The sequence below is a fragment of the Dioscorea cayenensis genome, chromosome 5, assembly GCF_009730915.1.
Source record: "Dioscorea cayenensis subsp. rotundata cultivar TDr96_F1 chromosome 5, TDr96_F1_v2_PseudoChromosome.rev07_lg8_w22 25.fasta, whole genome shotgun sequence".
NCBI classification, from domain to species: Eukaryota; Viridiplantae; Streptophyta; class Magnoliopsida; order Dioscoreales; family Dioscoreaceae; genus Dioscorea; species Dioscorea cayenensis.
The window spans coordinates 23,944,312-23,954,868 of record NC_052475.1 but is presented as its reverse complement, the minus strand read 5'-3'; the positions used below and the strand labels follow the sequence as shown (position 1 = coordinate 23,954,868).

Genomic DNA, 10,557 nt, shown 5'->3' with positions numbered 1-10,557 from the left:
GTTTTCAAATTAATATTCAGAGGTTATTGTGGATATTTTTAGACTTCAAATTTAGAGATGTTCTTAAAATATCAGTTATAAATATATATCAGTTATAAATATATATCTCTTCATATTTCTTTCTTTTTTGTCTCATGAAAAAAAAATAATTAATTTAAACATGAATACTCATGAAAAAGGTCATTGTACTTTTATATTAAAAAAATCTCACAAAAATTAAAAAATTAAATTAAATTAGAACTCCTTCCTCTACGCGAGACTTGTCACCATTCCCGGGCTTCTCGAGTAACCTGATCAACTTTCCCCGGTCCCACCTGGAAGAAGTCAGCCGACTGGACGTGGCAGCACGTGATTCGATGTCACATTCGGTCAAACTCACTCGTGCCCCACTTGTGGGTCCAGTCAACGCCGTCGACGGAGTTCTCTCTCGCGCAACCCGGCGGCTCAATCGGAGCCGGTGATCACTGTTTGACTCCATCGCCCTCGCCCGAAACCCTACGGAACTCCATCCAATAACAGACCTCCACGTGTCCACATGACGCACTGAATGGCGTCACTCCTTCTCTGAGTCTTCTTATTCCCCCCTCAACGTCTCTCGTTGGAAAAAAAAAGAACTCCAGAGACTTAAAAAGAAGATGAACATGAACTCCATTAATGGCCACCAAGAGATGGACTTCTTCTCTGAAGACAAGAAGAACAACAAGGGCATGAGAAATGAAGAATTGGATCTCAAAACAACTCCATGGCTTGGCATCAAGAAAGAAGATCTCACCATGAGTGTATGTATCATTATCATTATTATATATTATATATTATTAATTTGTTTATTTTGAAGATGTTTTATGTATTGATGCTGTAGTAGTACTGTTACTGTTTGTTTTTAGACTGGATTTCAACTGATGAATATCAAAATGAATGATCATTCTACAGTGGATAATGAGGATAGATCACATGAGGTTTGTTTCTTTTTTTTTTCTCTTTTTTTAAAAAAATTATTAAATTAATTGTATATACGATGTGTGTTCTTGTTTTTCATGTGTTCTATTTTTGTTTCAGTTGGAAGCCATGCAAGCAGAGCTTGGAAGGATGGATGAAGAGAACAAGAGATTGAGGGTGTTGTTGAGTCAAGTGACAAACAATTATAACACTCTCCAAGCTCATCTTCTTGCAGTGATGAAACAGAGAGATCAAAGTGGCCATGAGGTTGTGCAAAGGCAATTCATAGATCTCGGTCCGACAGTGAACACGGTGGTGGTCGATACCGATGAGCCTTCGCATTCTTCGACAGCCGGGGGAAGCCAAGAGATATCCACATCACCATCTAACAACATTGAAGTAGGCTCTCTTGGTACTGAAGAGAAAGAGAAGCTATCTCCCAATAAGAACAATGACCAAGCTTCTCAAGAGGCCACAATGAGGAAAGCTCGTGTTTCAGTTAGGGCTAGATCAGAAGCTCCAATGGTACATATATATATATATATATACATATATATTCAAACTTAATAACAAGAACACTAGTATGTTAATTAATAAATATACATTTATTTTTAGATCACAGATGGATGCCAATGGAGAAAATATGGACAGAAGATGGCAAAAGGAAACCCATGTCCTCGTGCATACTATAGATGTACCATGGCAACTGGTTGTCCAGTTCGCAAACAAGTATGTAATGCATATAAATAAAAACATATAGATTCTTAATTTTTATAAATTAATTTCAATGATCATATATATATATAATATATATAGGTTCAAAGATGTGCTGATGATCGGAGCATCTTGATAACAACATATGAAGGAACACACAACCATCCACTGCCACCGGCAGCCGCGGCGATGGCATCGACGACCTCTGCTGCAGCGTCGATGCTTCTTTCCGGCTCGATGTCAAGCACTGATGGATTAATGAATGCTAACTTCTTAGCAAGAACTATACTCCCCTCCACCTCAAGCATGGCTACCATTTCAGCTTCAGCTCCGTTTCCTACTGTTACATTAGACCTCACTCATTCCTCTTCCTCCAATCAGTTGCAGCTTAACAGATCTCCGGCAACTGCACCGTCGTCTTTACCGAACATATTCGGGCAACCAGTAGTACACAATCAATCAAAATTTACAGGGCTTCAGATGTCGCCGGAGACTCATCGGCCGTCCACATTGACTGACACTGTAAGTGCTGCCACTGCTGCTATTACCGCTGATCCCAACTTCAGCGCCGCCCTCGCCGCCGCCATCACCTCCATCCTTGGTGGTTCTCATCCAACAACCAACGCTACCAGTAGTTGAAATTTTATTCGCTCTCAACTTTGATTTCTAGTCTCATTATTCATTTTTGTTCAAATGAGAAGAATTAATTAATCATGTGTCAAGACATATATATATATATATATATATATAATATAGCTATTATTTTGGTATGTAAACTCTTTTAATTTCTAGATGAATATGAATAATACATGAGGGAATTACGAGATTGATTTTATTTGATGTTGTAATTTGTAAGCACTGTAAATGAGAGCCAAGGAAAACGTCCATGCATATGTGAAGAAGAAGAAGAAAGGTACAATTTGTCTGTCCTTGCAAGTGATGACTTTTATGGCATCAAACCAGATTTTTTTTTTTTGGGTCCTTCTTTATTTGACTTATCCTTTATGTAAAATTAATAAATATATATATATATATATAATATATATAGTTGTTGATCATAATCCCATATTGTCTGATGAGATTGTTGGTCTTCTTTGTGGTTGTTGATTTGTTAATGAAGTTTGATGATGAAAGACTGATGTTAATTATCCAACAAATTGGCATAAAGAGACCTTGGAAATATATGACTGGCAATTGCCATGGCATTTAATATCATGAATTGATGGGAGAAATTATAGCAATTTATTGGTGAATAGACTCCTGTGATTTTGAAAAGAGGCTGAACTTGAAGAATCAAATGGGGGAGGATAAGACTAATGACTTGGACTCCATGACGGGGTCAATGTTCATCATGCCTTAAATATGCAATTTGTAGACAAAATAAAAAAGACTAATTGGAGAGTTTACATATTAACATTAATTAGAGTCTTCAAAGTTTTTTTTTTAAAAAAAAATAAATAAATAAACCACACGCACTCACAACCAAACAAACAAAGGAGAAAAACTGAACCGGCTAATGTAGAGTCCTCAAAGTTAATCACCCTTAACAGATTACATATATATATATATATACACACACAAAATTATATTTACACTCAATTAACAATCATTAAAGCTTATAGAAAACATTTTTATTTATTTATTTATGTTAATAAAAGCCTATAAACTACATAAAGAGATATATAAGTTAAAATGGGTAGCCCTTAAATTTTTGGTTATTATTTTGTTTGTTTTTAAAAGTATAAAAATATTTAATTTTTGGCATCAAATGCAATGTCAGCAAATCGGTGTCACCGCAGTAAGATGGCGGCGATTTCACGGGAAGTCCATATACAAATGAATGTAGTAGATGTGTAACTAATATGCATCCATTTGTAGTGTTACTTATGCTTGAAAACAAGAATAAACTAAAGGAACACATCATCATGCATGCCTCATTCCACCAATATATCTATCCATAACTCTGTATTGTATTTCTCCTTCATATTGTAACTCTATAGTTTTCAAGTTCATCAAGCATGACTTCCAAAGCCAACTGGAGTCTACAAGCAGATGAGAACTCACTGTTACTCTTCTTCTTCATCTTCTTCTTTGTGGTAGTTTTCACTGGTCTCTGTGTCACAGCATTACTTAGAAAAAAGAACATGAAGAACTCAACCTTAGTTAACAATGACAATGAAGAAGAAGAAGAAGATGATGATGATGATGAAGAAGAAGAAGAAGAAGAAGAAGAAGGTTCAGGTTGGGAGAGGACCAGGAAGATGTTGGCAAGGACACTAAGGTGGAGTGAAGCTACAAGGTGGCAGAATGAATGGGCAGCAATGGCAGAGATGAGATGCAATAGTAGAAGAGATGAACATAGAAATGCAATGGCATCACCTTTGTGGAAAAGAAGGATACTGATGGGGGAAAAGTGTGAGTTACCGAGGTTTAGTGGTGTAATTCTATATGATGAGCATGGATTTCCCCTGCGTGACAGTCCCCGGGAAGAGATTGATCAGCATAGTTATTATCGGGTTAGTAAGACAGTTGATCTTTGAGTATTCTATTGGCTTCTAATTGTTTCATGTTTGCTATTTGCAGGATGAACCTGTGAAGGTCCTGACTACACTCAAGGACCTGCTCTAGTTTTCAGTAATCCAGAAAAGAAAAACAGAACCGGGAATGCACATAATTTTGAAGCATATGACAAGGAATGAGAGACCAATATCACTGCAGTTTTAATCTGGATGTCTGAATTTGAGATTTTCTAATATCAATCATATGGCTTTGATTGTAATCTTTGATAAAGTAATACACTGTTCTTTTCTGGTTTACTTTATATGCATACAGAAATCATGACATTTAGATCAGTTTATCACATTAAGCTCATATAAGAGTCATGGAATGTCGATAAAATGAGCATTAAGATAGAAGAAATTCAGTTTAAGCAAGGATATTTGATAAGAAGCATTTTGCCTACAAACGTGATAACTTACATGATATCAACAAGATCAATGAATCAGCCGAGCACAATTTCACAAAGATGTTTTCACTCACCAAGAAAACAGATAAACAACAGGAACATAAATAAATGACCTTTTCATTGTCAACATCATCAATTGGAAACTAGCAGTGGAAGTCTAGAAATGTCACTTGATCTCCGGCTGTAGTAGGCATATAGCAACAATTGCACCAGACCGAGCACTGCTCCAACGCCATTTGGCAACTAAAATTCACATTCAGATGAAGCTTTAATCAATTTCATGACAATGAGTCATCCAGTTTCCCAAGTTGAAGCAAGAATACAGGGATGAAAGCACTTACATATATGAAGAAGTCGTGTAGGAGCATCCCATATGTAAAGAATGAAATGCTCATCAAGAAGGTTGCAAGTGATAAATAAAAAGGCATGAACTCCACACTTTTCGTCCGAATAACCAATTTCTGATGTAGAAAGGTAATTTATGTTATGTTAAAATCAAATGGTTGTCACTTGTTGTATTGAAAGCCGAACAGAGATTAAACTAGGCACTTACAATTATGAATAACGGGGAAGCACACATGGAGATCAGAGAAGCAATACTCAGATATCCAACAAAGTTCTGCCTTTCAGGTCCACGGAAAAACTCAAGACTGACATAAATGATCAGTGCAAAGATGCAGAAAACTGCTAACAGCAACCCAACCATCTTGAACTGAAAACAAAATCACAAGAAATAAGACAATGATGATATGAGTTATCCAAAACAAAGAACTTGAATTATACATGTGCACACCCTCTTTGAATTCTCTGAAAACACAATGAAGGTTGTCGAATAGGATAAGTGAAATAAAGCCCCGACTGAATTAACTGTCACAACCAAGATAACACCTTGTGATACCCAAGGAAGTCCATACCATAACACAATGAGGCAATTCAAGAGAGAATACACATACGGCAGCCCTGAAAATTGCTCAGTTGATTTGTTCTGACAAATTCTTCGAAAAAGTTGGCCTAAGAGAAAGCAGACACAAGAGTCACAAGCTACATTGCAGTGAAAGAGAAACAAACATGAGGGATATGGGAATGTTTTACGCACAATGGCGAGACAAAGAGCACAAACGCAAACAAATTACCTGCACAAAAAGAAAAAGCCACATCATATTATAAAATCAGCGTGGATCCTTCTTGTACAACCATGAAGAAGCTGATGTGGTTAGTTTCAACAAGGATTCAAGAAACTAATGCACAAATCAGAATGTTTTAAAACATACAAAAATACAGAGGACAAATCAAACAGTTTATCTTCATACTCAAAGAAAACAGTAGCTAATTACCATCATAGTGCTCTTGTAACTATATATGGTATGAACCAAAATGATTAAATCCAGCAAGAACCAAAGAATCTAATGTACAAATCAAAATGTTTTACACACAATGGTCAGAAAAACAGCTAATAATCAAATAGGTCTCCCGTACATACAGAGAAAGCAAGACCACACAACCATCACAACATGTATAGGGCACTCAAAAATCACTAGATATCAATGTTTAACATCAGAAAAACAATTCTAGTTAGTATGAAGTATGAAAAACCACTTAATGTACTTAATTCCAGCTAAAATTTAAAAACCAGCGCATAATTCTGGTCCAATGAAAAGATCACAAAATCAAACAGGCTGCCTGCATACACAAACAACAATACCATTTCAACCATCATGGTGCTCATAGACACTCCCAGATCAATAAAGATCCCTCTTTTGCATCAGAAATCAGTAACTTTACTTAGCATGAAGTATGAAAAACCAGCTAGTGTGCTCACTTCCAGCAAAAATTTCTAAAAACCAGTGATAAGAGATAGAGAAAAGAGATTACCAGCTACTCCAACAGCATATGTCAAGGTCTCATACAATGACAAGCTAGAATCCCCCATTCTTCTCCCCCTTCTCTCACACTCACACACACACACACACACACACACACACACAAGAGCTAGAAGAAGAAGATGATGAAAAAAAATTATAAAAGAAAAGTACAGTGAGATATACCATCATATATGGCACGTGTTTGAAAGGAATGGATACCAGCAAATCAGGGCCTAGAATGCCAACGTGGCATATTAAGTATTCACGTGGCGTTGTCATTCCATGTTTGTTTTGGAAGTAGGTCTAGGATCGCAATAATACCTAAATGTGACCTGACGCGATCCGATCCGGCCTTGACAGATAAAATCAGATTTGGATCGGTTTCGGATTGAATTTGGGTAAAACCTGATTTTGTATGAAATGAGTGCAGGGTATGAGAATTTTAATACCTGACCCGTACCCAAACCTGTACCCGACCCAAAATTAAAATTATTAAAATATTTATATAAAATATATATACTAATATTTTCTACACCTTAACAATTTAAGGTTTTTTATTTGTCCTCTTTGTTTAGTCTTGTAATTTTATAATTATTTTATTTTATAAAAAAATTATAACCACTTTTAAGTTGTTTTTTTTATAAAAAATAATATATTTTATATTAATTTTTTTAATATGGGGGCGGGGCAGGGCGGGGGCGGGTATACCCGCGGGTACCCAATTACCTGTCGGGTGCTGGTGTGGGTTGGGGTTTTTAAAATCTGTCGGGTTCGGATATGGTAAAACACGGACCCGACCCGACCCGACCCGTTGCCATCCCTAAGTAGGTCTAGGATTTCACAATTAATTTTTGAGGAGCATGTGTTGAGAAAATAAAAAATATTTATTTTATTTTATTTTTTTTAATAAAATAGATAAATCACAATGCATTAATAAAAAGAGCTTGTATGAAAACAGAAAAAACAACAACAAAAGCGACCTAAAAAACTACAAATGACCGAGAAGTCTTTCAGGAGTGGAACAAAGAGAAAGACAAAACAAAACATCACTAGAAGTAAAAGCCGACGGAGCAAGCAGCAAGAAAACCCAAGACGGACACAACTAAAGAAGTCCGACAACAGCCATAAGATGGACCTCAAATAAACAAATTAAGGGAAATTAGTTAATTATATTATCAAAACTATCATCAAGGTTACACTACTCCTGCGTGGAAAGCCCTGAGAAACTGAATACAACATCTGGCGCCAAGATCCTTGAGTCAAGGGGATTCAAACGTTAGTTTTTGTTTTTGTATTTGGTGTTGCTCTCTGGTAACAAGTGATGCAGTCGATGCGGTTCAAGATTAAAAAATTTTAATTTTTTAAAACATAATATATATAATCATCTGATTAAATCTCTTAAGATAAAGAAAAAAATATTCAACAAAATCATCATAATTAAATTTTTTTTTTTTTTGGAAAAAGTGGATAAATCACATTCATTAAAACATCATAATAAATTATCCCGGGTTAAACAGTGATAGTGATAATGTTATCTCAAAAAATAGGAACGTGTAGGGCCTTTCTGCTTGTCCTTGTAATCAAAGCTTGTGTTTTTTTTATTTGTATTTTAAACTTTTAATTCCCTGTTCTTCCGTCTTCTATTATTAATCAATTAATTATTTATTTATTTTTAATATATATATATATATATATATGCCAGTTGTTAAGTGGGGGTGCATGAATTAATTGCTAATTATGTTAGGTTAGTGGCGTGACTTCCATGCAATAAGAAAAATCTTTGTTTCTCTTTCATTTTGGTTTGGCAAGGACCACCAGAGTCCTCTTTGAAAAAAAAAATTTATTCTCGAAAAATAAATAATAAATTTGGAGAGTGTATCAACTTTGTAACTTATTTTGGAGAACATTTCAAAATTTTCACGTTCTCACTGTTGTTAATTAAACTCACATTTGTACACTTATGTATTGATAGAATTGGATGTGTCTATATGTATATATTATTACTGTTGATAAATCAGTTGAAATATTATTACTGTTGATAAAGAATTAAGTTAAACTGTTATGAGAGAAAGTTAGCCTTCCCTGCTTGGGCAGATCTGTGTCTCCAGGAGGATGACTTAGCCCGTCATGTTTCCTCTCTACTTAGTTTTTTCTGTATATTCTTTATTGTTCCCTTATCCTTGGTGAGATTTTTGTCTCTTTTCAGTTGTTTCATTTTTATTTTTTTTCAGCGTTTGTCATGTTTTTTTGTTTTTTTATTTCAATAAAGCTGTGATTCATCCATATTTATATATAAAAAAAAATTGATCTCTTAATCTCTCACTCTAAAAGGAAGACACTAACCATCTTTCCTTTTATTACAAAGATGATCTGCTTTCAAATTTTAACTCTTAACAATTTATTCAGATTCACAAAACAAATCACATACATACATAGTAACTTAATTAAATCACAACTAAAGTCTAAACAACTAGAGCAAACGCCAATCAACGCACTCAATTAATAATCTTGTTTTAATTAAACCTTTGCTGATGCCCCATGTATGGCAAGAATGTAGAAGAGTTGAGTAGCTGAAAGAATGATAGTGAAAGCCTCCATTGTCCTCTATTCAAAATCAAAAAAGATTTTCACTTAAAACTCCAAATATAAACCAAGTAATTATATATCAAACTAAAACTTTTACAAACTCACCAAACGTGCATTTCTCCTCTCTATGGCAATCTCCTTGCAAGCCAGTCTGCACTCACATCAATAATTCAATATAATAAAGATATATAATAATATTAACATGAACTTAATTTGTTGATATTTTTAATAAATTTATAGATTTTAGTTTACCCCATTGCAAGTAGTGTGAGACTCCATGCAGTAATAGCTGAAGATGCAGCAGATGCTAAACTGTTATTGTTCCAACTACTAATATGGTTGATTCCGGTGAGCATCGAGGCAGCACCGACAACGGCAGCGATCAATGAAAACAATACGAAAAATCCAGTGGCAGCATTGCCGATCGGGAAGAATATCGGTGTGAAATAAGCAGGAAGCTTTAGATCTTCACCTGTATGTATTTCACAAGTTATATATATATATATATATATAATTCACACCAACATTTAGTTAATTAATTAAAATGATATGATGTAAGTGATATTAATAGTCAAGTAGGAAAACAGACCTATAATGAAAGCTCTATCAAGGGCAATATTAAGAGCCCATCCTCCAATGGCTGCAAGAATGATGTACATACAGAGGTTGAGAAAGAGGAGAAGGGCAGCAATGTGTTTGAGTTGCTCATTGGCCATTGTTGCAAAAATGAACGGTGAGTGAGGGGTATGTGTGTGTGTGTGTTTATATAGAGATTAGTGAAGAAGGTTTTGTTCCTTTCTTGAGTAGCCTAGCCTTGAAGGGATAACCTCAAATTTAAGAAAAGAAGATACTTATATAACTTTGTTATTGGCTTCATTACTAAACTTTTGGCAAAGAATCAGTAAGTACTTTTTTATGTTCTTTCTTTTTAAAGATGCTTTGGGATTAGTGTGTGCATTTTGATGAATTATATTAATCAGATTTAAAAGGTGTTGGAGGAGTTGTTTGGACAGTTGGGAAGAGGCTTTCTTTTGTTGAAGGGCAGGTAGATGTGGAGCGCTTATTATGTATGAGATAATGATATTTGGATCTGACTTTCTTCTTTAATGTAATGCATTCTGTTACAGTGTTTATTTTTTTTTTTATTTATTTTTTTATTTTTTTAAAAAATGGATAAATCACGCTGAAACGATTATAAAATATCCACTAGCTGTGAATAAAACCCTGAAATACAACACTGAAGTACAAAAAATACAAGTCGGTGATAGGAATCTATCACCTGGAGATCAGAAAAATGAAGTTACTGTATTTATTGTAATTTTATTTTTTATGAGGAACTGGATTATTTTTTATTTTTATTTTTTAAAAAAGGAACTGGATTATTGAATTATTTTTAAGTTCAATATTTAATAAAAAGTTTAAAAATACGGAAAAAAGGGAGCTTTCTATATGCACTCTGTTTAAATGCCTAGTATCCATTGGCTCTCGCCCAAG

General features: G+C 34.7%; 4 protein-coding genes across 5 annotated transcripts; 2 read left to right on the top strand and 2 right to left on the bottom strand.

Annotated features, from left to right (window-relative positions):
* Nucleotides 1-623: 623 nt before the first annotated feature.
* Nucleotides 624-2,584, top strand: LOC120261842 (probable WRKY transcription factor 31). 2 transcript variants are annotated; one of them, XM_039269847.1, is made up of 5 exons: nt 624-779; nt 885-956; nt 1,057-1,461; nt 1,552-1,665; nt 1,753-2,584. In XM_039269847.1, exons 1-5 carry the CDS (start codon nt 636-638, stop codon nt 2,287-2,289), a joined length of 1,272 nt encoding a protein of 423 aa, XP_039125781.1. In that variant the 5' UTR covers nt 624-635; the 3' UTR covers nt 2,290-2,584. The 2 variants fall into 2 exon arrangements, with proteins under 2 accessions (XP_039125781.1, XP_039125782.1); XM_039269848.1 differs by having other exon boundaries at nt 860-956.
* A 1,058-nt stretch (nt 2,585-3,642) lies between these two features.
* LOC120260768 lies at nt 3,643-4,477 on the top strand. The gene is made up of 2 exons (XM_039268329.1): nt 3,643-4,166; nt 4,234-4,477. The coding sequence occupies exons 1-2, from the start codon at nt 3,669-3,671 to the stop codon at nt 4,276-4,278; spliced, it is 543 nt and encodes a 180-aa protein (XP_039124263.1). The 5' UTR covers nt 3,643-3,668; the 3' UTR covers nt 4,279-4,477.
* Nucleotides 4,478-4,539: 62 nt separating this feature from the next.
* LOC120260769 (bidirectional sugar transporter SWEET2a-like) lies at nt 4,540-6,590 on the bottom strand. Its single transcript, XM_039268330.1, has 5 exons — nt 6,458-6,590; nt 5,409-5,626; nt 5,169-5,327; nt 4,957-5,076; nt 4,540-4,858 (listed from the first exon to the last, which is right to left on the bottom strand). The coding sequence occupies exons 1-5, from the start codon at nt 6,543-6,545 to the stop codon at nt 4,748-4,750; spliced, it is 696 nt and encodes a 231-aa protein (XP_039124264.1). The 5' UTR covers nt 6,546-6,590; the 3' UTR covers nt 4,540-4,747.
* A 2,258-nt stretch (nt 6,591-8,848) lies between these two features.
* On the bottom strand, nt 8,849-9,792 carry LOC120261971 (membrane protein PM19L-like). The gene is made up of 4 exons (XM_039269994.1): nt 9,653-9,792; nt 9,316-9,535; nt 9,169-9,214; nt 8,849-9,081 (listed from the first exon to the last, which is right to left on the bottom strand). The coding sequence occupies exons 1-4, from the start codon at nt 9,777-9,779 to the stop codon at nt 8,995-8,997; spliced, it is 480 nt and encodes a 159-aa protein (XP_039125928.1). The 5' UTR covers nt 9,780-9,792; the 3' UTR covers nt 8,849-8,994.
* Between the last annotated feature and the right edge of the window lie 765 nt (nt 9,793-10,557).

Coding starts and splice junctions, on each gene's coding strand:
- LOC120260768 (XM_039268329.1), top strand. CDS start 3,669: ATGACTTCCAAAGCCAACTGGAGTCTACAAGCAGATGAGAACTCACTG. Junction 4,167..4,233: donor ATCAGCATAGTTATTATCGG/GTTAGTAAGACA, acceptor TGCTATTTGCAG/GATGAACCTGTGAAGGTCCT.
- LOC120260769 (XM_039268330.1), bottom strand. CDS start 6,545: ATGGGGGATTCTAGCTTGTCATTGTATGAGACCTTGACATATGCTGTT. Junction 5,627..6,457: donor TTCTCTATCTCTTATCACTG/GTTTTTAGAAAT, acceptor GCTTTCTCTTAG/GCCAACTTTTTCGAAGAATT. Junction 4,859..4,956: donor TACACGACTTCTTCATATAT/GTAAGTGCTTTC, acceptor TGTGAATTTTAG/TTGCCAAATGGCGTTGGAGC.
- LOC120261971 (XM_039269994.1), bottom strand. CDS start 9,779: ATGGCCAATGAGCAACTCAAACACATTGCTGCCCTTCTCCTCTTTCTC. Junction 9,536..9,652: donor TGATAGAGCTTTCATTATAG/GTCTGTTTTCCT, acceptor AAATACATACAG/GTGAAGATCTAAAGCTTCCT. Junction 9,215..9,315: donor CTCACACTACTTGCAATGGG/GTAAACTAAAAT, acceptor ATGTGAGTGCAG/ACTGGCTTGCAAGGAGATTG.
- LOC120261842 (XM_039269847.1), top strand. CDS start 636: ATGAACATGAACTCCATTAATGGCCACCAAGAGATGGACTTCTTCTCT. Junction 1,462..1,551: donor CTAGATCAGAAGCTCCAATG/GTACATATATAT, acceptor ATTTATTTTTAG/ATCACAGATGGATGCCAATG. Junction 1,666..1,752: donor GTTGTCCAGTTCGCAAACAA/GTATGTAATGCA, acceptor TAATATATATAG/GTTCAAAGATGTGCTGATGA.